Source organism: Stigmatopora argus, chromosome 5 (genome assembly GCF_051989625.1).
Source record: "Stigmatopora argus isolate UIUO_Sarg chromosome 5, RoL_Sarg_1.0, whole genome shotgun sequence".
NCBI lineage: Eukaryota > Metazoa > Chordata > Actinopteri > Syngnathiformes > Syngnathidae > Stigmatopora > Stigmatopora argus.
Genome location: NC_135391.1, coordinates 10,512,501 through 10,538,652, shown reverse-complemented (window position 1 = coordinate 10,538,652; position 26,152 = coordinate 10,512,501). Strand labels below are relative to the sequence as shown.

General features: G+C 38.4%; 2 protein-coding genes across 9 annotated transcripts in view; both read left to right on the top strand.

The window, feature by feature from the left end:
• The first annotated feature begins 997 nt into the window (after positions 1-997).
• Positions 998-21,476, top strand: trim36 (tripartite motif containing 36). 8 transcript variants are annotated; one of them, XM_077600732.1, is made up of 15 exons: positions 998-1,203; positions 5,112-5,346; positions 7,741-7,770; positions 9,604-9,672; positions 11,249-11,595; positions 12,029-12,175; positions 12,904-12,999; positions 13,551-13,688; positions 14,062-14,177; positions 14,453-14,574; positions 16,783-16,900; positions 16,985-17,181; positions 19,361-19,544; positions 20,058-20,171; positions 21,035-21,476. In XM_077600732.1, the coding sequence occupies exons 1-15, from the start codon at positions 1,141-1,143 to the stop codon at positions 21,378-21,380; spliced, it is 2,322 nt and encodes a 773-aa protein (XP_077456858.1). In that variant the 5' UTR covers positions 998-1,140; the 3' UTR covers positions 21,381-21,476. The 8 variants fall into 8 exon arrangements, with proteins under 8 accessions (XP_077456858.1, XP_077456856.1, XP_077456859.1 ...); XM_077600730.1 differs by having other exon boundaries at positions 7,741-7,806; XM_077600731.1 differs by lacking the exon at positions 998-1,203 and adding an exon at positions 3,397-3,651 and having other exon boundaries at positions 7,741-7,806.
• A 2,847-nt stretch (positions 21,477-24,323) lies between these two features.
• ccser1 (coiled-coil serine-rich protein 1) overlaps positions 24,324-26,152 on the top strand; it is a 92,742-nt gene continuing 90,913 nt past the window's right edge. Inside the window, exon 1 of the mRNA XM_077600071.1 lies at positions 24,324-24,562. The gene's annotated coding sequence lies outside the window, so the exon portion shown is untranslated. The remainder of the gene's footprint in view (positions 24,563-26,152) is intronic.

Here is a 26,152-nt window from a genome sequence, read left to right as displayed (position 1 = left end):
TTTTTAAGCAAATAGACTAGTTTTTATTGTGATTATGCCATGAAATGCACATTTTGGAAAATCATTAACGCGTCCCAAAAGAACTGATCAAATACCTGTCGGACATCTGACAAGTGATAGGTTAATCATAAACAGATGGATGTTATTATTGGGTATAAAATGACCTTCCTTGAATTGCTTGGTTATTCAGAAGCAAAGATGGAGTGATGCTCATCTCTTTGTGGATAAGTTTCTAAAAAAAATAGTCAAACAGTTTACAGTCAATATTCCCAATGTACAACTATACAAGGAAATTAGGAATTTCATCATTTTAGGTACATAATATCATTAAAAGGTTCAGAAAATCAGAACAGTACTTTATTCTTATTAATTATGGAGCATAAAATACCACAATGGACATACTGGAGTATTAAACAGCTGAATCACATCAAGCAGAAATGGGAAATTATTCAATATGCAATTTTTTTATTAATCATTAATGTCATCACTTCCAAAACATTGCTTGAATATTTATTATTATAATAAACTAATGTAATATTTTGGCACATGTTGCTAATGTTAATAATTGTTTCCCTGAACAATAATGTCCATCAGTGTGTACATTAAATATTTTGTCTTTGTAGTGTATCCAATGAAATATAGGTTAAACATAATTGCCAAATCATAAGTGGCACTGGTTGTTGTATATGGTTAGGGATTCAATTTTCTGAACATAAACAGTTAAATGTAATAGCACCAAACAAGAGAATCACCATCCTCTTTGTTCTTTCACATTAATCTTCTAAAACCTGTAGATAATAAATTTGTGTCTAAGAATAGATCCATTCATTCAAATGTGAAAGGGGCTCTGATAAAGGAGACATCTCCACTTGGATGCAGCATCCATGCAGGATTTAGTGTGAAATATGCTCTACACCAAAAAATGACTGCGTATAGTATATTTAAAAAAAAAAATCCCAATTTTTTTCCTATGGTCTGCGCATGCTCTGTTACACACAAATAAGGAGGGAGTGATTCATGTTGATCTAAACCACAGCTGTTGTGCATGTGCGTGCGTGTGTAATATTTCAAATAGCGTCCTCGCTTGCATCATCTTTTTCATCCCTTTTCATCCTTTTTCTTCCTCATCAATTTGAAGCCATGTCGGACTCTGAGGACATGACGGAGTTCGCCAGCATTGTGGAGCGCATCGAGCGGGGCGAGGTGAGTCGCACTGCCGGTGATGGGAGCGCTGGCAGCCGGCTGTCAAGTCGTCAGGCTCCCGAGCGTCTTCAAGCATGACCGGTGCGGTTTGGGTCACATCCAGATGATTTATGATCATCTTAGTATGACCGAGGATATACAATGGACTTCCACTTTGACGATATGAGATGTTTAGTAGCATTTTTTCCATTGATTATGAAGGATGGCTGGCTTATGTCAGAATCATGATGATTAGTTGCGGTGTGAATGGACGATAATATGCCGATCGTCAAATATTCTGTCAAAATGATAATAATTAGATTAGATTAAATAACTTTATTCATCCCGTATTCGGCAAATTTCACTGTCAGTAGCAAGAGGGTGAGAATACAGACACAGGAAAAACATTTTAGACATAGATAAATAGGTAATAAATAAGTTAATAAATAAATGAATATAGAAAGAAAGAAAATAATTGATTAATTAATTATTTTTTTATATTAATAAATATTAATAAAAAGTAATTGATTGATTAAATGAAATAATCACTCATTTAGCTCAGCTTGATTTAAGGTGGATTTAAGGTACTGCATCATAGTGGGAGATGTTCCAATTTTTTTTTACTGTTTATGAAAAAATGAACTTGTTGAAGGTTGTACACGTCAATACAAAATTCACTATGATTTATTTTTTAAAGCAAAACCTATTTTTCCCCAACTTAAGTTACATTTATAGCTGAAATATTGTCTTTATTATTATTATTATTTACATTTATTTTATTCAACCTTCCTCTGCACATGGGCTAGGTAGAACACATTCCCCTTATAAAGACAGCAGAATAAAATAAGGCAAAATTCAAGATGACATCTGCAACAAATTCTCAAATGAAAATGATTTTGAGACGATTTTTAATAAAACACATTATTGAATATTGATGGATCGTGGGTATAATATTAGAGTAAATTAATAGATGTACATTTGAATATCAAATGGCGAAAAAAGACCAGTGCAAGCTTGTTATTTTTACATCAAAATGACTTCTGACGCCACTGCTGGTTACAGATAACTATTCTATTTAAAGATGAATTAAAGAGCAATTCTTGGCTGTTTTATCCATTTCTTTTGTTAGAAGTTTGGAGGAAAACTGTTCTAATGACAGGTGTGTGTAGTTGTCCACTAGTTCCAATGTGCTGGAGGCAGGAAGCACACTGGAGTTGTTTGTGTATAGTAGTGTATATAGTGTGTGGCACATATGGGAGCAGCTGTGCAGTGTGTCAGGGCACTTGGTTACTGAGAAGTGTTTATGATTGTGGTTAATAAGGAAGAGTGATGACGCTGCACACTCGTATTGCTCTTGTTCTCATCTTGTGATTGTCATTATTTGAGTGAAACCACTATCAACAAATGAATAAATAAAAGACGTGGCATCCAGTGTCACTCAAAAATGAGCATCTACACTCCACAGCCAATTTAAGAGATTGTTGTCAATGGCCGATAATGAGTTTGACCTTCCCACTTCAAATAAATTTTGGATCATTTACTATTAGTTTTGATGGATTTTCCAGGCTGTTTCCTTTACAATGGTCACTTTATGCAGATTTTGGGGCATTTGCAGCTTACTGCTTTTGATTTGGGGGCATTTTAATATTTCCTGTTAACTTATCGGTTGCCTTTGACAGCGCCGTTTTGATAAATGAATGTGAGTGCAGATAAGATATTGACAAAAGTGCAGTACTGCACTTACTTAATCACACAACTCACAAAATTCAGGTTTTATGGTGCTCCTGTCGAAAAAGTTTTGCACTCCAATGTTTCCACTGTTTATGTACTGATTATACTATAGTGCGTTATTTCAGCTCTCTCCACAATGATTTACATATTTTACCTCACAGGTTAGGGGAGAGCCATGTGCACCCAATCCAAAGAGCCAAATATGGCTCACGAGCCATATGTTCCCTACCCCTGGCCTAGACGTTAGGTCTTGTGTCTATTGCATTGAGTTCACTCACAGTGTCTATAAATTTGTTTTACTACTATTCAACGTATGGACTCACTGGACTCAATTATACACTCAAAACCGTGTTCGTTTGAATATATAAATAAATATAAATACGGCGGAATGAGCGCCGTGTTAGATTAAAGCACTAGCTCTTTTCTTTTACGAGATGCTCTTGAAAGCAACGGTGGTTCCCATGGAGATGTCCCCTCCTCTCCCCCCTCCCTTTCCTCGCGTGGTGCCTTCACGGCCACAGTAAGCTCGGGTATACTATTTCTTCTGCTCATTCAGCCGCGTCACCGAATGTTCACACGGCTTTTTTCGTACTCTGCTGCTGCCTTCCACACTCACACGCCGTTTTTATTAGGGATCAAAAGAAATTTGTTCTATTTAGTTATTTTAATTCAACGTGATCAGTGAAATTCAGACCCTTCGCCATGTCTGTGGAGATGCGGCGCAGTAGCACTCACGCGGTAAGTAAATCAGGGAAAAGTTTGTTACATTTGTTGAAAATCGGACTTTTCACTACGCTGAAGTGCTGGATTCAATGACATAATGAGCTAATGCGAATTGAAGGCGTTTATTTGTTTGAAATCATTTTGAGTTTAATTCAGGTTATTTTCAACAGTCGCTTTGTCTATTTGTGATTAAAATAGCCGTTTACCTCGTAAACGTGAGCTATCCTTTAGCCGCTGGATTTAATCCTTCCTTATATAATGCGTGAGAACCACGCAAAAGACTAGAAAACACCACAATGGCCAACAAGTGTGCTTTATGCTTGCCAATAAGGCCACACCTGTGATAACATATAAAATAATTTCTCTTAAACTGTGTTTGTTTGTAAATCTGATCAACCAGTGAACATCACTGTGCCTGCAAACTGGCCCAAAATATGTTGTTAAAATTTAGACAAACTTTACTCTGTGGGTGAGAAGATTAATCAGTGCGAAGCCTGTGGTATTTGTTACAATAAGTTACATCAAAATTGGACTACAGACTAGTTCTTTCTTTGAGTATGTAATTGAAGGTTTTGCCGTTTTTTTTGCTTACTATGTATTGGAATTAGTGTCTTTGATGAGTGAAACCAGGCACTTTGATGATCAAAGGAGACTAAAAATATCTCTATCATGTGTAACAGTGTCAAACAACATAAGAGACTGTAAAATGTGTCGGTTGGTTCATTGTTTGGTGATTGTTTTACTGCTTTATTGTGGGTCATGTGCTCTGCGGCACAGTGGTTTGCACATGCGCCTCACATCTGTGATCAATAGTTCAATCCTGGGGCTTCCTGGGTGCAGTGTAATTGGCTGGCAACCAGTTCCAGCTGGATCATGCCTCATGGCCATGGTTAACTGGGATAAGCTCCAGCACCCCCAAGACACTCGTGAGGTTAAGCGATACTACAGATCAGGGGTATTGAACTTATTGCTCGTGAGCCATATGTGGCTCTTCGCAAACATGCAAGCCAAAATGTACCTCTAGCGCCGCTGTAATCATAATTATTTTCTCAATATACCCCCTTGTTCATGCATACTCTTGCATAGACTTTTGGTACTTTAAGTGTTGATATGACAAAAAAGGCACATTTTCATGTATTTTGACTTTTACATTCGGAGTATGGCTCTCTCAAGAAATAACATTTTATAAATAATAATTGTCTCTGGCTTTCTCTGCCAAAAAGGTTCCCGGCTCCTGCTGTAGATGAATGAATGGGTTCTGTAAAGCACTTTCTTACAGCGTTGGCTGTGTGGGTATAAACTATAATGTACATAATACATCTGGCTAAAATGTCTGTATGCAGGAAAGACAGCCATAATGTCTGTACTGTATGGTGGACTTAAGGAAATGTTTCTCAAGTATATAAGGACAGTGTGGTGAACATTCCATGCTCTGTTTGGTAAAAAAAAATGGCTAACTGCTTTGCTCCCTGCAGGTTCCCATCAAGAACATTGAGCGTGAGCTGATCTGCCCCATCTGCAAAGAACTCTTCACACATCCACTCATCCTGCCATGTCAGCATAGCGTGTGTCACAAATGTGTCCGGGAGCTTCTCATGCTAAACTACGACGATTCCTTGGACGGTAACTCCGAGTGTTCGTTGCCGGGCAGTCCCAGATCCCGTGTGCCGTCGCCTTCCATGGAGAAGCTAGACAAGCTGGTGCGATCAGGTTAGTGCTATACCAGATTTTGTTCATGGATAACAAAATAGATGAAGACACAGTAGTACCCTTGAATTTACACAGAAATTTGAATGTTTTTTTTCCCTATTATAAAAAATATGAATTCAGTCAGACTGAAAATATACAGTCAAACACAATGAAATACTTGTACTTAAATTTAACAAATGTTAAAATGTAAAACTCGGTAAGTTGAATTTAGAAGAAATCAAAATGACTCAACTGTTTTTAGCTTTTAGCCCGTTTTTTTCAGCACTTATCGTCAAAGACCATGTATTTAGAAAGAAATCATCAAAATTAGTTTAATTTCTTTAAAGTACTCTAATAAAAACTAAAATGAGGTCATGTAAAAAGTTATTCAAAGTAGCATGATGAAAGTTGAAGTTTTATGAAGTGACTTGGAAAGTACTTAGTAGAATGATGCAACTTAAGAAACTTTAAAGAAACCTACAATACCTGCAGTAAACATGAATTAAAATAGATAACATGGAGGATCTTAAATGAATGCTGCTTAACGTGAATGTAAAGCTTTTAAGGTCGCATAACGCTAAGCAATTTAACATCTTTAAAAAAACTAAGCAAAGTAAGTTAATATAGAGCGAGGTAATCAAAATGTTACGGAAGACTGGGGGTACAAACCCTGACTGAGCGTCTGCCTATCTCACGCGATTTCCTCTTTTACTTTGTTATTTCCCTTGAACAGTTTGCCTTTTGTTACGACTTTCACGAAACAATAAATAAAGCAAAACATGAATGCTTTAATTTGAGCTAAACATGTGGTAGTTGATGTTTGAGCGACTTTGGGGCTCATGTTTTTCTCAAAAATGTGGGTCAAAAAAGTGTTAGACTTCAGAGGTTCCACCGTTCAAGAAGCAAGACAAAGGGCCGAGCTCAAAGTGGGCCAAGCTTTAGTTTGTTGTGCATCCCTCCTCCCTCTTGTCCTATATTAATGAATACAAATGATTTAAGGATAGTGTGGCACAGATGCCTTTCTTTTTGAAAATCCTGTCTATTTTCCTAAATTGGAGTCACTTATGAGTCATGTCTACTCACTTTTATGAGTCATGTGTACTGAGTTTTGCTCAGCTCAAGTTATAATTAAAAAAAAAAAAAAAAAAAAAAAACTATTTTTTTTTGTCAGGGAAAAATTACAAAAATGAACACGCGCTCAAGTAATCATTGATTTGGAAGCCGCAGTATTTACGCATACTCTGCAGTCTTTTGTTTTACCTAAGACACCTCCCCTATAAAAACAATAGTCTAAATGTTCCATCAGATTGTTCAATCTAACACTGGAGAACATACACAAATTAGACACTGATTTTATTGCAAATAAATCCTGCCAATAAAACCGTATTTGAAAAATTGAGTTTGTTGTAAGTAGTTTACACAATAAAACATTTTTTTAACTTAACCTATTAATTGGAAAATATAACAACATGATATTTTTTGCCCAAACCTACAAGGTTAGAGAACAAAACACTTGCCCGTGTTTGCTTATCCGTGCATTTCTACTCCAGTCTTCACTTGATTGGAGCCCCTCAGTCAATAACACTGAGCCCAAACTGCAAGTGGTTGCTATGGCAATGAGAGGTCCTCTTCTGGACGGTGTTAAAAAAATAAACCAAAGCTAAAAAAAAAAAAAAATCTTGGGCACAGTCTTCAACTCAAACTGAATAAGTTTACTATATCCAACATGTGGACACAGGAAACCCAAACCTCCACCTTTGAATAAGCAAATCTCTCAGCAGGCTGAAAATCCCTCTGAGCATTCAGACAACTCCCATATATATGTAAACTATGAACAAATGCATTCTTTTTCAGCATTAGAAAGCTGTAAGCATTCTATTAAGGATTATAAATTGCAGCATTCTTTAAGTTTTATAAGATGATTACAAATACTCCCAGTTCATCTTGTTTACAATTTACGAGCTTGGACAGAATATGTCGGCCAGGACCTCTTCAATGGTCGGTTGCCATAGCGACGCAGACTGTCCCGTTAGGAATGAATGAGGGATTAGTTGAAGGTGAAGAATAGAAGAAGACTTGCTGGCTGTTTATTAATAATCAGTGGACAACTGGGACAGGCATCGCTGTGCCAAAACAAATGCCCCCTCTCTCTCACCACAATTTCATTCTTCTTAGAATAAGAACATTTGGAAAAAAAACTAAGCCCTGCAAATACAGTCCAGGCACACAGACTGCCCAGGAAATGTCGAGAATACTCTTTATAAATGTTTTTGTGTTCCACTTTCACCTACATTACACTCTCTGATGTTTATTTCTTTACCGCCTGCTTGTCACTGACTGTTTTCATGATTAAGTCACACACATTCATGTTGGTTTCATATTTTATTGTCATCTCTTTTTGTTGATTACTTGCAGCCTCAGTGCGAAGGTCGCTCGGAAGTCGAGGTAGAAGCGGCCTCCGGCTGTTGAGTAGCTGTAGTAGTGAGTACAGTGTCGCCAGTGGACCCTCTTTGTGAAACCCTAGCTTGAGTGCTATTTCTCCGCTACTGCCCACCCTTTTTTGAGCCTACCAAACACAACAGCAAACACAGTAGATGGGACTTAAATGCATTTTTATGTGATCTCAAGTTATTGTATTATTGAGTGCATTATCTTATGCTGTAGTAGTGCCTAAGCTTTGGGCCATAGAATATTATACTCTCCAATTTACTCCCAAAAAGTATTTTTTTTCTTCCCTCGTGTCCAGATTCTTACTATTTGGGTTGCGTTTCCAGCTTAATTTTTAAATTAATGATCAACTACACCGTGTTCTGTTATAATCTGGGTTTTTGCCACAATAGGAAAAGAAGTAAAAATGCAGAAATGCCTATGCATGTTTCTTATTTGACAAAAAAAGAAACAGACAAATCTGTAAATGCTCTACCTCAAGAAATATGGCTGCTTAATTACCCTGGGAAAAATGCCAACCTCGTAAACTTGAAAAGTCGTTAGTCACTCTACTTGTGTAGGTGGTCGTGCTGCGCGACAAAATTGATGACAACTGCCTAGCAAGTACAACTTAGAAGCCATTTCTAAGTTTCTCTGTTCCCTTGGAGATCAAGTAGTAGTTTGAGATCAGGGTAAAACTTCTAAAAATCAGTTCCTGCTTTCAAAGCGAATATCTTCTATCCTGTCATTCACTTAAAATGACTGCAATCACAATCCTTCCTTAAAAAAAGAGTAGTTTGAAACAAAGGAGCCTAAACTGCAACACAATGGTGCTGTTTGGGCTTGCCCAGGTTATTTCTTTTGGAGACTGGGGTGCCTTCAGGGTCTTCGGTCCGCTCCATTTAGCGTCAACCCAAAGCCAGACCCTCACCCGACCACACCCACTTTACACAGGGCCCACTAGAAGCCTAGGCCCAGGTGCCGGCACACACCCAGGACTCCCCTAGATGGCTTCCTGACAGCATTGTTAGGTGTCGTCTCGGTTTAATGATATAAAAATGAGAAGTCATATTGAGCTCAAGTCAGATTTATCCACAGCCCTAAATCATCAAAAACTATCCCAAAGGTCTTCACACAACTACTTGGCGAAGAGGAATATTTTATTCCCAGTTGGAATTGAACCAGGAAATGTATTGGTTGCGCAAACGCCCCCTGTCAATTTTTTTTCATTAAGCTTTAGTAGTACTGAAAGTAAAATACTCAAGCATTAGGCAGTTGGACACAGAAGTCAAAGTTTACATGGAGGGTGCATTGTGTTGTATGCTCCTCTTGAAAATTGACTCTAAACAAAGTATAATAGTGCCTTGTCAGTGTCCAATTTTGTGTGTGGAGAACATGATGTCACCAAGGAAAAGTCGAACTACACCCATGCTTAAACAGATGTTAGTATGGAAATTAAGTAAGAACATTCCAAGATTATTCCATCCCTTTCTATATTGAGAATAGTCATCTCTGAGAAAGTTTTTTTTTTTTTTTCTTTCAATCTGACTAACATGTCATTTGAAAAACAATTGGATTTATCCCTCGCACTGCCGCTGCAGGGCCAGATCAGTTGACGTATAGAAGCTCATGCTCATCGTCATATTGAGTTTGTCATGATTAGCGCTTGCATAGTAGTCCAGAGGTCTCAAACAATCATGCTTTATCGCCTTTCTCACATGCACCAAATATCTGCACACCGAATATACGTACTGTAGTTCACACGTTTGTTGCTCCTCCCACTGCGTTACCCCACTCCCCCCTTCCCTAGTGTCTTTTCCTCACCTGAGGAGTGTTTGATTGAATTTTCAGGTCCTCGGAAAAGAAGTGGAAATACTGAGATAAATCCAGCACTCCTCACTTCTCCTGTGCCCCAAAAACGTGAAGCAATATTTTTGTCAATGTGTTTTTTTATTTTTTTATTTGTGTTTGCAGAGTTGTTACCAGTTTGCTGGCCTTTTGTGTGTTCATAGTGTGTCATTTTTTGCCTCCGCCCTCACTGCTTTAGTGTCTGTGCTGTGTATGCACCTCGCTTGTTCAGATGCTGCTACATCTGTAACAAGTAAAGTATTGTGGGGATGGGGGGCGGGGTCTTTTGAGTATGGACTTGTTGCGTATGTGGAAATGCAGTAAGTGTTGATGTGTCAAATGGACGGATGATTCGACACAGTTCATTATGATGGTTGACTTCCATGTTGTCCTTTTATGAAGTTCCCCTCAAGAAAATACAGGAAATTCTCATTCATTTTTTTTTAACTGTATAGTGAACATTCAAGGGACTTTTTATTTTTTTACAGAACCTAACATTTTGGGATTATTTGAATAAATTTGAAGATACTTGACAATAGAGCTTAAGTATTTGCAAAATTGGACTAAAATAAGCAACATCACTTGCCATTTATCATCACATGATAATGGAGTAGAAATTGTCTTTGCAAAATTCATTTTCTCATAGGGTATAACGCCAAGGGATTTTATTTGTCACCACTATACAAACTGTATTGACTACAGGTGATGTTTAATATAAGTTACAACGTTGGTTGTCCCAAAAGTAAAAGTAAAATGTACTGTTACTGCACTGTTAATTGAGTGGAAGTCTTGCAAAGCGATTTACTCCAAATTTAACCACTTTTAGCAGATTTCGAAATTGTTCTCTAGTCCAGCTCACTCTCAGCACTTACTGTGTACCACTGTTGTGAATGTTGACTGAATCGCAAGGGTTACTTTACCTGATCGCATGTGGTTGTTCTCCCAGACGAACCACATTGGTCCAAAGGTGCTTACTCCTTCCGGATCCATGACTGACAGCTGCTTGATTTGATGCATTGTGTTGTGCTTCAATATTAGATGCATCCACATCTGTGGGGGGTAGTAGTCAATAGTTACTGGGGAAATGTAAAGTACAAAGTTAAAGAGACTAAATGCTGAGGCCCTATTTGTGATCGATATTGTAGTGTTTTCTTTTGATTGTATTTTGAAATGCTGACCATAACCATAAAATGAAAGACTTTGATATTGCACTCCCTCATTTACAAAGTCAACGGGAATTATTTTATTTTTGCGAATTTATACATAATTATTTAATAATTTCAAAAGATTTTTTGGGGGCCGTAAAATAAAATTAACAAAATTAAAATATAATTATCTAAATAAATCAATTAATTGTATTACAACAGTATTATATTTAGATTTTTTCAAATGCCATCAATAATCCTTAAAGACAACCACCATATGTATGAACATTGCCCACTGTGTAAGGGTGGGCTTTATGACTCAATTTACGTGGTCACAGTGACTCCCAAATATTTTTCTTAGATCAATTTTATTTGGCTCTTATTTGAGGGGAATACAGTATTCACATTTAGGGCCTCAGACGAATTGCTAAACAAACGATTAGGACTTTATGTGTAAAGCTCCTCATGATGTTTACTCATTCAATGTCCTTCCTCTCTCCCAGGATCCATTGCGTCACCGGGCTGGCGCCGAGGATCCGTAACACCTCGGGTCACCACAATCGCTTGTCCGGGATGCCAGCACGACATCGACCTGGGCGAGCGTGGCATCAGCATGCTTTTCCGCAACTTCACTTTGGAGAGCATCGTGGAGCGCTACCGGCAAGCGGCCCGCGCCGCCGTCGCCATCATGTGCAACATCTGCAAACCACAGCAGCAACAGGAAGCCACCAAGAGCTGCATGGACTGCAAGGTCAGCTACTGCAACGAGTGCTTCAAGACTCACCATCCCTGGGGCACACCCAAGGCACAACATGAGTATGTGGGGCCAACCACCAACTTTAGACCAAAGGCAAGTTCTGTCAAATATTTTTATTTAAAAAGTTAATAAGGTGAAAATTATATTTAGTCAAAATGCACGTCCTTTCATTTTTTTTGGTGATAGTTCTCTAATATTTAGGTTGCCTCAAAATAGTTCCAAAGGGCAAAATTGAAAAGGCGAAGAGATGTATCTTGACCGAGAGATTAGTTTGTATGTCAAGGAAAGAGTTATATTTACATTAATGTCAGTTTGTGCCTTTTGTGATTTGTTTATGCACGCTTGTTTACCCTAAACATTCTACTAAAAGCAAACTGGATGCAAAAAATTGCTTCCCTTTTTGTTTATTAAATGCTGAATTCATTTTCTATTTTAAGATATCAGGATCAGGAAACTTGTCTGAATATTTTCATGAAGTCATGGACTTCTTCCTGTTTTCACTTCACTTTTGTATATATTGTTCCAGGTACTGATGTGCCCTGAGCACGAGATGGAGAAGGTGAACATGTACTGCGAGGTGTGCCGGCGGCCCGTGTGCCACCTGTGCAAGTTGGGAGGCACCCACGCTAACCACAAGGTCACTTCCATGAGCAATGCCTACAAGATCCTAAAGGTAACGTGCTCGAACACGGCTCGGTGTCAAACAAACAGTCTCTTCCCTTTTCTGTGTGGATAGCTTCACTTCAAATAATTTGACACAGAATCTGGAGGACAGGTTTAATGGTTTAACATCAGAGGTGGGGAACATTTTATAGTAATACTCAGCCGATAAGCTTTAAACTCGTTAGAGACCATTGTAAACATCTTTGAATGCAAAAAATGCCAAGCATGAAATGTGTAGAAAGAAAGAATACAATGGTGTTGCAATGTCTCTGTGCGTTTGATATAATGTGTCCTTTCTTTGAGCCGATTTCAAAATTGAGAATATAGATGGTAGGGGATTGAAACATGAACCCTGATTCAGCTAATGGACATTGAACGGTACAGCGCTTGAAACACACCATGGGTTTAGACTTTCCTTGTGGACAGAATCTTTGTGAAATTCTATCAGCTGAGTGCAGGCATGTTAATATTGGATGCAAGCATTTGTTCCCCATGACTGTGGATCCTTTGTGTTGTGAAACTGTGAATAATGCGTATCAGTTGGCCCTGTTTCAGGTTTCGGTCAATGGACCAGTATTGCATCTTGTCCGTGTGTGCCATATGAACACATCTGTCCGTAATATACAGATATTGGACAATGATAGATCGAGAATTGTTTTTAAGAAAATGCTGCGTCACCGTCTGTGTGCATAAGTCTCCTGAAAATTCACTGAATCATCTCAATCCATTTTCTCACAGGAGAAGCTGGCTAAGAGTATCCATTACCTAATCAGCAAAGAGGACCAAGTAAGGACTCAAATTACTGGACTGGAGCAGCTCGTCAGTCAGACAGAGGTACATTAATGTGAGCAAAGCATGCGGGTGGCTTGTTTGAAAACCTGTCAGTTGAGTCTAAACCAGTGTCTCTTGGGATGCTGTATGTATTAAGTGCAATCGGGTTCATTAGGTAAGCCACACAAAGAAGGAAACTGCATGTTGGGTTCCTCTAATTCACGTCACAGTTTGAGCCTGTTTATCCTGACACCCTGGGTGGAGTTTTTAAAGAGGCACAGCTGTTGTTTAAAGACAACAACCACAACAACAGTAGCAACTTCTGTCCTAACAAATGCTTAGCTACCATGAAAATAATTTACAGTATATTTGGATTGTCATTGAGATGAAAATGGGATCTGCATGGATGACTTTTTCAATCAGATTCAATTAACAGTTTTTTTGATAATTTGTGATATTTCATTATAATATACAATATTGTACAATAGTATTGAACAATTTGATGATGTTATTGTAATTTGACAGGATATAGTGTGGTTATCTTTGAATGTGATGTAGGCTGGCACAGTCAAAGTGCTGGAGTGAGTTCCTAATAATTCTCCATTGTTTTAAAGGAAAATGGGCAGCTGGCCGAACGCCAGGCCAACGAGCACTTTGACCGCCTATTTGAGACCCTGCAGGAGAGAAAGTCGGAGTTGCTTAAATCAATTGAGCAATCTCGAGACAGACGCTTGGGACAACTCAAATCCCAGGTAGGTTTTGCAAAGGCTTTCATTTTTTTTTCCTTCCGATGGTTTTAGAAAAATTAATTGTTTTTTTATTTTTTTAGGATTACATTTTATTTAGGATTTTGTTTATAGGTTTTTAGATTTTTTTTTTCTATTTGTATTTTTCAAATGTTGAAATTTCTCATTTGATTATCAATTTATCATTTCTTGACTTTAGTTTCATGCATTTGTTTCTAATATGATTTCTGAATAATTATTCTTGACTTAGATTAAATGTACTGTACTTTTTCAAAATGTTTTCAAATCTGATTTCTTCAAGTGACTTTTTACATTTCAATGTCCTTATTCTGATCTCAAATTTGTACTCCAATTAAGTAATGTGTTTTTATATTCCCAGATGGAAGAGTATCAGGGTATGTTGGAGAACAGTGGCCTGGTGGGCTATGCTCAGGAGGTTCTCAAAGAAACAGACCAGTCCTGCTTTGTACAGACTGCCAAGCAGCTTCACGTCAGGTACAATTCAGACTTTAAGTTACTTATGTTTTGTGTGTTTGTGTTGCTGAAGAACATAAACATGGCAAGCCATGTGAAGGCATGTTACCAAATGCAGTAAGCAACTTTAAGCTGGCTAATTGATCCCATTAGCGGCTTTGACTGAGACCGGAACCTTTGCACTAGCGGGATCATGATACTGTCCACTCTTCCCTATTCTTGATCCTCTTTTTTTTGAAAGAGAAACTTGAAAATTCCTAAAATGCTCAGCAGTATTCCATGGTGTGTTTGTTTAGAATTCAGAAGGCCACCGAGTCTCTAAGGACTTTCCATCCGTCAGCCGACCCCAGCTTTGATGAGTTTGTGCTGGAAACCTCGAGAGAGGAGACCCTTCTCAAAGAGCTGTGCTTTGGTGGAGGTAATGTCACACAAGGACACACACAACACCGATTGGCGGAGCAAAGAGCAGGCGCTTGCAGATAACAAGCGACTAAATAAGACATGGGGATCAATACTGGATCAATTCAGTGGATAATGAGAAAACGAGTGAGAACATGTCTTTGCATCATGTTCTCACTTATCTCATTATCCACTGATTTTTAGCATACTATAATGGTGGAATGTAATGTAATGGTTTTACCAGATTAATGCAATTTTAATCAATGCCTTCATGTTGACTTAATTGAATTGATTTGAATGCTTTTATTGTCATTATATGAGAGCGATGAAATGAGAGCCCAGTAAAGGGTAGCGATGTTCTAAATTGAGAATCAATGCATCCGTGACAATATTTTCAAAATAAAATAACAGATAAGGAAATGCATTTACTTTTTGGGGGATTTCGTAACTCGAATCTTTTTCGTATCTTGAGTCACTCATTTGCATAGCAAAAATTTCGTAACCTGAAAATTTCGTACCTAAAAGCATTCGTAAGTAGAGGTATGACTGTATTGATAAGTATGTGTGTCAGAAAATTATTCAAATTAGCCATTGTAATTGACATTGCTTTTCCACATTTGTGTTTTACTAAACAGGCTAATCATGATTTAAATAAAATTTAAAACAAATAAGATATTATAGATATTTTTTATTGAATTGAATACATTTTATTTAGACATTTCTAAATTTTTAATCAAAACATTTCATTATGCATTTATTTATTTTTCATGTGGTAGCTGTCTATTTTGAATCAGTTGTCTCTTAGACAAACCTAACACTGTCTAACCTGCTTTCCTTCAAAATTAGGCATAATCTACATAGTACCAATGAAGCCTTTATAATTTAGTCAAATCATTTCAAGTGAAGTTTTGAAACAAACTAGAAATTTCAAACTCTGAGGCTGCTTGTCATTCTTTTGACAATAAGGGGCAGCTGTCAGCTGTTGACCTGCACCTACTCAATAGTAGACTGGCAACATGCCAAACAGACCTCAGCTGCATTTGCTATTTCAGCAATGTTAAAACCATCTGCATTATTCCTTCAATGTCAACGCCAACTTCTGCAAGCTTACTTTACACTTGTGTGTTTATCTTTTAATTCCACTAAACACATTATAATCAATTTGTGAATTGAGATTGCTAATAATCTAGGCTCACTCTACTTTTAGACTTCATTAAACCATACTTTATGGAGCTCTCTATTTGGACTGTGAGCACCAATTTATCTTTCCTGTCTGTTGCGGGAACAAAGGCTGATGGAAAGGAGAGAAATTGGACCCCCCTGCAGTGAAACTTGGCTATGTTCCACTCAGTCTGCTTGCAGCCTTTTCTTCTCTAGTCCTTAAACGTCTAATGACACACTGCCCCCATTTTGTTACAGACTGGAAGCGAACGTGGGGAATAATTTGAAAGGATTTGGATTTTCGCCATGAAAGTAGTTGTAGTAGTGTAGTAAGTTGGAGTTTTACAAGATGTTCCACTTGTGCACATATATTTGAAGCAGTTCACGCTATAGGGCAAGGTACAATGCTAAGAAGGATTAAGGCTTTTATAGATCCGTCTTAGTGAATCAATAAGCTCCAGTGCTTATGACATTTGCCAATCACTCTACAGTTTTTCATCCATGCATTATAATTTCTTAAATGTTGCTTATCAAGTGGGAGCTCTGCCGGCAAATGCGATACAGAGACGTTGGTAGGAACCAGAATCTATTTGCCCTCCCCAAACTGTCACTATTGGGCAATTTTAATATTACAGGCACTGTGATTAGTACCATTTAGGATTCTCAATTGATTTAGTCGAGCAAAAAGTTCTATAGTAAATGTTTAACTATTGAGATAAAAAAGTTGATCCTCGCTGAAATTAGTAGAATATGGTGAGGTATGTTGATGGGTCCAACTATACAAGATTTAGACTTTCATTTTTAAATTGTCACTTGGAGTCTAAATCCACGCTCCAAACATTCTTTTCCGGCTTCTGAAACTACCCACTTAAAAACAGACAAACAAAAATCTGCTAAAAATCTTGTGAATTACTATTTATGTTTTTTTTACTGGGAAAACGCACTTTGTGGAGTAGCACCACCAATTCCGTTATACGCAGCCGTGTATGATGACAATAAAGGCTTTTTTTTATTTTTTATTTTTTGAATTCCTGGTGAATGAAATTCTTTGCTACCCATCTTCCAGTTCCCGACCCCCCGATGATTGACCTGTCCAAGAGTCGAGTCTACAACGAGGCCACCATCTTCTGGAGGCTGTCTGATGACCACCAACCTACAGACCAACACTTACTGGAGTACCGCAGGTGGGCACGCATGCCTACTTAGCCAATGCATCATTGCAATAGCCATTAAAGCCCATTCTGTAGCTAAACATTTCTTGTTTTCAGATTGGGAGGCCCGAACCAGTCGAAAGAGGATGCTGAGGATGGCATCTGGCAAACGATGGAGCGCTTGCACAGTCCCAGCACCACTATATGCGGACTGGACGCTGACAGCTTGTACGCGTTAAGGGTCCGTACCTGCAGGAACTCCATCTTCAGCCCTTACAGCCCAGAAGTCACATTCCACACACCCCCTGCACCTGGTAAGGAACATCATAAGTATTACTTTGATTATTGTTAGATAGTTGACTTTAGTGCTTAAGTCATTATACTTGTATAATGACAATAAAAGCATTCAAAATTTCAAGTACACAGTATGGATACTCACAAAAACCACCACTAATTACAGGAGTAATAGCTGTGGTATTTTAAGGACATTTTGAAGAAATTCCTGGCCACGGTAAATACAAGTCATAAACGAATATTCCACAGAGTAACAATACTCTGGTTTTAAGTGACAATGCCAGCCCACTTTGTCATGGTGCTTAAAGAAGGATTAAAAAGATGACAGATGCTTTGCTTTTTATTTAAATTCTGAGTCATACAAGGGAGGCAATGAGGCACAATGATGTTTTGGCAGATCACCATGGTGATGTTTTTTTGTCTTTCATTCAACTGAAAGCATTCTGTGTGGGTTTGGGTATATTTTGGAGAGAGCTATTTGAAGAAATGTGCTCACAAGCTAGCGTGAGATGGTAATGGGCCTTTCTACATCTTTAATCGGTGCTTTTTCTTCTTAAATTGGAAATGGATAGATTCAAATTTCAGTCAAGGATGATCCAAATCAGAGCCTTGGCAAAATAAAAAAGCCATTCGAACACACTGGTTTGGCTTCCTGTGTACTGCAAATTGTGAAGGGTTTCACTGACCATCAGTAACGAGGAGGAATGCCAAGCAAGGGTGAAGTCTGAGGAAGCACTCAACACCCGTGTGGCTATCTTTAGTGCCGTTGACACCAAGGCGATATGGCATTCAACTGCCTGGTTTACAATACAGCGTGGGGTAGAAAAATGCTAACATGGGTGAAAGGGGCTTCTAAGACTTCAGTACCTCTGAAACACAACAACTTTTTGGACCCATTCAACATAAAAATGTGAAAAGTGCAGGCTTTTGCAAGTAGTGTAAAGCACCTATTGATGCTGTGTCTGAAGGTGGAGAATCTCCTTAGTGTGCTATCTGGATTACACCCTCTTCACGCCAATTCCAAAGGTTCAAGGAACATCACTCGGTTGAATTCTCGCCCACGCATATTTAGATGGTGCCATTTTATCCAGAAGGGTACCACTAGAAAGAGGCCACATAGTCCACTCCGTGAATCCTAATCATCCTCAATTCCCAATTGCAAAGGTTACATCAATGTTGCGTTTTATATGGTTAACCAAGTAGCTCATGCCTTTGTAATACAGTGAACCTCCACCCATTTGCCATTCACTTTTTACCAAATTAACACAAGCAAATGCCCGTTTGAAGTCATACAATTGTGCATGTATTTCTGCTCTAGTGCGTGAGCATACGTTGGAATCATTATGCCCCAATTGTGAAAAGGTATTCCCAGGCACGTAAATGAGCTTTTCCTCCCTGGAGGAGATTCTTCATGCAATGGTTGGGTGAAGATGGTGCATTCATATCGTGACGTCATCCTGTTGACCCACTGTCTATTAATAGAAGTTAATTAATTTAATCCAAATGAGAATAGCTGGACATGATGATTTCATTATACTTGTAGTAAGCCAGTTGTGTGAGTCAATTGTGTTGTAGCACCCTCGTGTGTCCATTTTGAACAGATGAACAGAATTAATGGAAAATGTCTAAATGGAGTGCAGAGGAAGCTGTGAGCTGAGAAATTTGTTAAGCAGTAAACATTAATATCAACCTTTTTTTGGTAATAAATATCCATGTATAATGATATAATTTAAAAAGTGATATTTCAACTGATTAATATCTAAGAACTAGGACATCAAGTTTTAATAATTTAGTTTGAGCTTTTTTTTCTTTGAATGACAAAAACTTCTAAACCGCTGTCTGTGTTTAGAAATAGTCATGCCCTTGACTCAACCTGTTCACATATTAAATTAAACATCACCATGCCTAAAGGCTGTTAGTGTCCAATTGAAAATGTCAAATGAAAAGAGTACTTTCATGAAAAAGCCTATCCTCTGTATTGTTGCTTAATATTTTCAACATGCTCTATATTTAATCTGACTTTTGTAAAATTTGCTTATTTAATCAAGATTATGCTGCAAAACATACAAAAAAGAACATGCATGTTACATTATTAAGGAAACTATGAATATTTTAAATGTTTAAAGTCTTGACGATACCAACTTTGAAAACAAACAAAAAAAGACTAAAATATGTTCTGTGACTTCTTTTTTTATGCAGTGTTTGAATTCCTGTTCAGCGACAAGTGTGGCTTCAGCACGGAGCGTCTGATGCTCAACAAGCGGCGCGATGTGGTGGAGAGCGTGGCTGGTGTGGCCTTTCTGCTCGCATCAGATCGTGTGCAGACTGGCAGCTATATTGGCCTGGACTACATCATAGGTGACCCGGGCATCTCTCAGGGAAGGTATGTCAACGACACACTTGCATCTTTTGCTCTTATTATTATTATTGTGGAAGTGAGGGAATTTATCATAAACCCGCCATTTTGGGGGTACTCAATTATTTAGAATAGAAAGGTTTTGTGAGGAAAAGGCTGTTTATTTGTTTAAAAAAATCTGTACGAGACCTTACATTTCCATTTTTTCCTTAACAAATATATGTTTGGAAATTAATTACAATAGGATGCATTTTTGCTTCCATATATTCTTGTTCTTGTGAGCAAAACACATCTGAAATGTTGTAGCATATCTGGTGGGATATATAGAAATGGTGTTTGATGTCATAGTGAAGGGAATTAGATTGACAGATGGATACTTGATTAATCCTGTGAGTCAACTGCCTAGTAGCTCCAGCTGTTATTTTTTGAAAAATGTATTTTTGGAAATGTGTTGTCACCGAATGTAAGACTTTTAAAGTTTCATCAACCCATTAAACTTGTATTCTGTTGATCTTAATCTTGGAGTGTTCTACTTTGCAGACACTACTGGGCCTTAAAGGTGGAGTCGCACTCTTACATGGTTAAAGTGGGTGTGGCCTCAGATACAAAGCTTCTGGAATGGTTTCACAACCCAAGAGATACCAGCAGCCCAAGGTAAATTGCAGCCTTGCTGCACATTCTAAATTCTGCAACCTAACTCTAACACGACACATTCTTACCAGTGAATCTTCCAGCTAAGCCTGTGATGTAAGAGGCAGCAGCATTAACTTGTAAAGCGCTTACATTCTCAGACAGACGACCTTTCTCGCCTCTCATGGATGATTTTATTTATGTTTTTCCTCTTACAGCAATTCTATAGCCTTATGTCAAAAATATTTTAGACTGCTTATGAAAAGCAAAACAAAATAAATACCATGTTTGAACTGCACATTCCATTCACACCATTCTGTGTATTGGGATTATTGGCAGCAGATTTGAAAAATGGCACTGTAAGTGCACATGGGTCAGAGACCTTATAGAATATAGAATATTTGTCAGTTAGGCTACATAATTTGACACTTAAGATTCTTAAAATTAACAATATTTTAGAGAGTACAACAGACAGTCGTTTTTCAGTGAAGAGCTGGGAATAGATGAGTTTTTCTGAACGCCAATGTGCAAATATGCAGGGGATTACCGTATTCTGTTGAATGAATGAATGGTAAAAGATGGATGCATAGGATGATTGTATCTTCTGCCATCTAGTGGAAAACAACTTAATCTTCTGCACGTTCTATTGTACGGCCTTGACATGGCTGGAGAAAGAATGTGCTGTTTATTGACTCAAAGAATGACATCATTCGCCAATTCTGTTTCAAACGGATTGGACGTCTGTCAAGTAAACAATTAAAAATGAATACTTTTCCTTAGCACTGTAGTGGGGAATCAGTATTCTAATACATAATTTGTCGCTTTGTATAAAAACAAAGGTCACATCAAACAAACCAAAAGTCTGAACCGAATTTTCTTTTGTCCAGGTACGACCACGACAGCGGCCATGACAGCGGCAGCGAAGACGCGTGCTACGACCTTTCCCAGCCCTTCACGCTCCTTACCATGGGCATGGGCAAGCTCTTTATCCCCAAATCGTCACCCTCGTCTTCGGCCGACCCGGGCAACCGGACGCTGCCCATGCCGCACCGCCTGGGCGTGTGCCTGGATTACGATGCCGGTCGCGTCTACTTCTATGACGCCGATAACATGCGCTGCCTATACGAGAGGCAAGTGGACTGCTCGGGGACCATGTACCCGGCATTTGGCCTAATGGGTGGAGGCAAAATCCAGCTAGAGGAATTTGTCACTGCCAAGAGGCTCATCTTCTGAAAGCAACCGTTCGAGATCTCTATTTGCACCTTTTTAGGAGATATTCCAGCATGATGTGTGGCAGGAAGGTTTCTTAAGTCATTATGACTTGTGAAAGTAGCTTGCATTAGGGTCTTTGGTTCAAATTCTGAGCTGGTATGGTATGCTATGACATTTTGGCCGGTGTGTTTTAATAATTATAGACGCCTTTAGGTTGGAGGCAGGTTAGTTCCAGCTTTCTGATCCAAATTATGATACCTGTGCTTGTTATGATCAACACAAATAAGACAGTTGAGCATGAAATGCTTTAAAGGCGCTTTTAATTCTCCAGTGGCCTCTATGCCTGGTAAAGCAGATTCAAACAGGGTGTTTGTTTCAAATAGTAAAATATGTGCTGCTTTGTGACCCTTAGATCTGACATTGGGTTAATAGTTTTTTTTTAATCCTTCAGATGAACTCGCAAAACGATTAAACCTGAGCTGGTACGTTAGGATTAACAGAAACATGACTTTCTGAGAAGTTTAGTCAGTGGGTTTATTTTGACTAGAGGTGGTTTATATTAGGGTATCCATGTGTGTCATTTGTTATCAACACTAACATGACACTTGTTTTTAGGGTCTTGGTACAGAGGCAATGGGATGCGGAATATTGAACCAAAGTCTCTATTTTTAATTGAAGTCCAATTTTACATCGTATGTTTTAACATTAAACGCGTAATTTGTCTAGGTTCAGAGCAGGGGTTTGGTTTAATGGATATTTTATGTACAGTATATGTTTATTAGCTGGAATCCTGTGTCCGTGGAATAACATGATTGGCTGTGTAGTTTAGAAGTTGAAATCTTTTTCATAGCGGACCTGATGGGAGAAAGCCTAAATTGTGAATCTTTTAGCACTAGTGCCTCGGTGCCTTTCGGTTCATTTTAATTTTACGTAGCAATACTCTGACTCAGTTGCACAATTGTTTTGGAACACTATCTGTATCACGCGCACTGGGGTTTGTTTTGATAACGGTTCTTCACTTGTTTTTATCACTGGAAAAACATCACTTTTTGCACTTTTTTGTTAAAGTCATCAAAGTTTCATCACCAACGAGCACGTTTGTATCCATCAATTAGCGTCTTGACGTTTCTTTGTGTAGCGTCAGAATGTGAACCCTTCACACGTCAAGCTTCGATTTCCACTTTTCACCTTGAAACAAAAAAAAATCTGGTGCACTCAAGCTGCCTTTGAAACACCATTGGCTTAAGTGTCACGACCGTTTACACTATGAGAAAGGGATAGTTTGGTAAATCGGGTTTTAGGTAGCAACATGGTTGGTTTTCATTTCGGGAAGGTCTTAGCGTATTACTGGTGCTTTGCATAAAAATACGACCTACCTCCTTGCTGTCAAGCCTGGAAAAAGTGTTTTTTTCAGTTACATTTGCAATTTATTCAAGTCACTTTCAGTGTGTTCGCCTTCAACATGCCTTCTCTTTTAGTCAACTAATATTCTGTGTTTATAAGGTATACACTGGAAATAGTCACTTACATATCACGCTTGAGCAGGGTTGTTTTGTGTCCAAGTGTTGTAAATTTGTTTTGACTACTGTAAATTCAAACCCTTTATTTTACAGTTATTGGCAACTTTCTACACCGCTTAATAATGCTTTTATTCACGTATACATACAATCAAACTTCTTACATTTAAACATGCGTGATTAAAATGTTTATTTTTTTTCTTTAATTCAACAGAGGTAACAAACTTGATCCCCCAAAAAATACCTCTACGCATTTAAAGACAAACAGGGCAGCTTTCACTGGGGGAATGTAACCAAAAGCTGAATGTCCTTGTTTTATTTTTATGGATATTGAAAATGAATTAAGCAGAATTCTTAACCAAAATTGCAGGCAAGCTATCACAACAAAGCTAGCATGCTGCATGTCTCTATCACACATGTATCCTAACAAAGTGCAATACTATTTAGATTGAAGAATTGCTAGCTTTGCTGACACTAAATGCACTGTTACGAGCTAATGTTGAGGTTTAGATTAAATGTGTCAATTAGAAATGTACTGACTTTTTAAAAACAGTTTCCTCTGAAATTAATGAAGGTGGTGAATATATGGACTGTATGTGTGCTGTTAATGTGAGAATTATTTGCTGGACACTTGTCTGTATGTGTGAAAATGTAATCAAATAAAGTTTCAGTTTTCTTAAAACAACTTGTCTGTGATTTGTCTTCTACAGTTATCAAACTTTTTTGTTCTTTTTCCACCACCAGTTTGGGTGGCATCATAGAAATAAAACTAAAGATAAAAAACTATCAGGTTTTGACAGATTAACAAATGTTAATCTGTGTCATTTTTGCCTTCTATAGGATAATTGTATGAATGTTTTTTAAATTAAAAAAAATTAAATTAGGGATGGGCTCCAGGATAAGTGATATGATGATAAGTAGTATGTAAAAAAAATATTTGGTCAGGGCAGTGCATGTTCATGAACAATATATGGGATTTATCAATTATAAAATGAATATGTACTGTTATCGGACAATTATACATTTCACTACATTTGTCATCTATATTTAATATTCTGTGAATATAAAGGTATAGATACTGTAGGTGTACTAAACGGTACATAAAGTGTAGCTGTATGAAGATTTTATGTTATGTTTTTATTTACATGTATGGTTTTCACCTTAATAATATTGTCATTGTATGTTGTATAAGAGTTCAATTTTAATATTTGGTAATGATTATATTACAGAACCAGTATATCTATGATATAAAAATATTGAATAGTATAATTCATTTTTTTCTAATTTACTATGACTATTCGTGTGATAAGGCTTTTTATACTTGTAGAAATTAGTAGAAATCATGGCTATTAGATGCGTGTCATCGATCCTCTCTCATTGTGATTGAAATTGTACTGGCGGCTTCACCTGTCAATCATCCGTTTACCTGCACGAGGCGGCGAAACGTCTCCGTGTGGTGGGCGTCGCCGAGTGCTGACGTCACATGCTGTCACCTCAACGCGGAAGACGACCGAAGACGCAGGAGGAAAGGAAATGATCCGCTCCGTTTAAGTGAGGCGGAACGACGACGTTATCGGGACTTGATCCCCCCCAACAACCGCGACTTCCCCTGGACCAGGTCGCCGTTTGAGGCTCTCCAAAGCATCTATGAATCGAGCCGGAGAGGCGCTGGGAATCCGCTGAAAGGTACGCTCGGTTAGCGGTCAGCTAGCTATAATGGCAGCCTTACCGGTTCCTGTCATTTCCCCTCCACACCTGTGAGATTAATCGGCGAGAATGCCGTGTTATTGCATCGTGACTACGGCGTGGCGAGCACGTTTATTTGTGTCATTCGAGCAGAATGCTGCGATTTGATCACAGTTTCATCAAGTAGCGGCCCGTGTCGAGGTGCCAAGACGGGATCCAGGGCTCGTTCAAGCGGACAGGTGCGCATTCATGCATGCGGGCCCAGGGTGACGCCCGTGACCCCTCATGGGGCCACCCGTGCGCCCAATATTCGCGTTTACAGGTGACCCTTGCTGTTATCGAGGGGCCAGGAGATCAATTCATTCTGAATCATTTTAGCAATTGCCTTTATTGGTCTTATAATCCAATGATTTTGTCGTTAAGTACAAATGTGATTGTCGCATGTTCAAATGGTTTGAAGGTCTATTGCTGTCAATGGCAGGCAATTAGTTCACAACAGCACGTATGTTGACTAAGCAGAAAAATACAATTCAAATGAATGTTTCAATTCATTTTCTGAGCTGCATTATCATCACAAAGTTCACGGGGGGTGCTGGAGCCTACCCCAGCTGACTTCATGCACGAGGTGAGGGGCACCCTGAATTGGTGGCCAGCCAATCGCAGGGCACGAGGAGACAAACAACCAATCATGCTCACACTCATACCTAGGGGCAATTTAGAGTGTCCAACGAGCCTACCATGCATGTTTTTGGAATGTGGGAGGAAACCAGAGTACCCAGAGAAAACCCACGCAGGCCGAGGGAGAACATCAAAACTTGACCTGGATTTGAACCCAGGACCCAGAACTATGAGGCCGACACAGCAACCACTCAATCAACGGGCCACCTATGCTGGGAATCAGCAATCTTAAAATTCTGGGCCTTTGTTCCAAAAATATATTTGAATTCTAAAAAAAGTTTAACTTTAAAGAATTTATACCTGAAAATATTATTCAAACTCGACGACTCAGGCTTCTCAAATATGTTCAGCCACTGCGACAAGTCTTTTGTGAAGGTGTTTCCTGTTTGGATAGGAAGTCCTGTGCCAACTTACAGGTCATCATTGTTTGTCTTTGTTCATAGTTGATTGTTTAATTCACTAACTGCCATTGACAGCACAGATGTCCAATCCATTTTGATTGGGAGAGGCTGACAGTGAATGATTGCGCCAAGTCAAAATGGATTGACTATTTAGCACCGTTAATCGCACAGAAATATGAGTCAGTCTGTCCTAACAGTTTAAATGAATTTGAGGTCTGTTGCTGTCAATGGCAAGCAATTAATCAAAATGAACAGTCCAATTTCAAAATTAAAAAAATATACTACATGTTGATACTCATTCAATTTTTTTTTGTAAGGCATTGAAGAGGTAAAATCTTATTTTTTTTCCATTTTTGTCATTATATTAATAATGTCCAGCCGATTAACAAACGGTCAATAGATTGTGGTTCTGGTTTGGTTCTGGAAAGCAAAGAGCATGACATTTGTCCATTGAAAATTTAGATAGGAATAAAAAACAACGTTTTATATTGTGATTATTGTGATATATTAT

Bases quoted from the DNA above. Each gene is read 5' to 3' on its own strand.
- trim36 (XM_077600730.1), top strand. From the start codon at position 1,141: ATGTCGGACTCTGAGGACATGACGGAGTTCGCCAGCATTGTGGAGCGC. The intron at 14,178-14,452 runs GTACAATTCAGA...GTGTTTGTTTAG, and splicing joins GCCAAGCAGCTTCACGTCAG to AATTCAGAAGGCCACCGAGT. The intron at 14,575-16,782 runs GTAATGTCACAC...CCCATCTTCCAG, and splicing joins AGAGCTGTGCTTTGGTGGAG to TTCCCGACCCCCCGATGATT.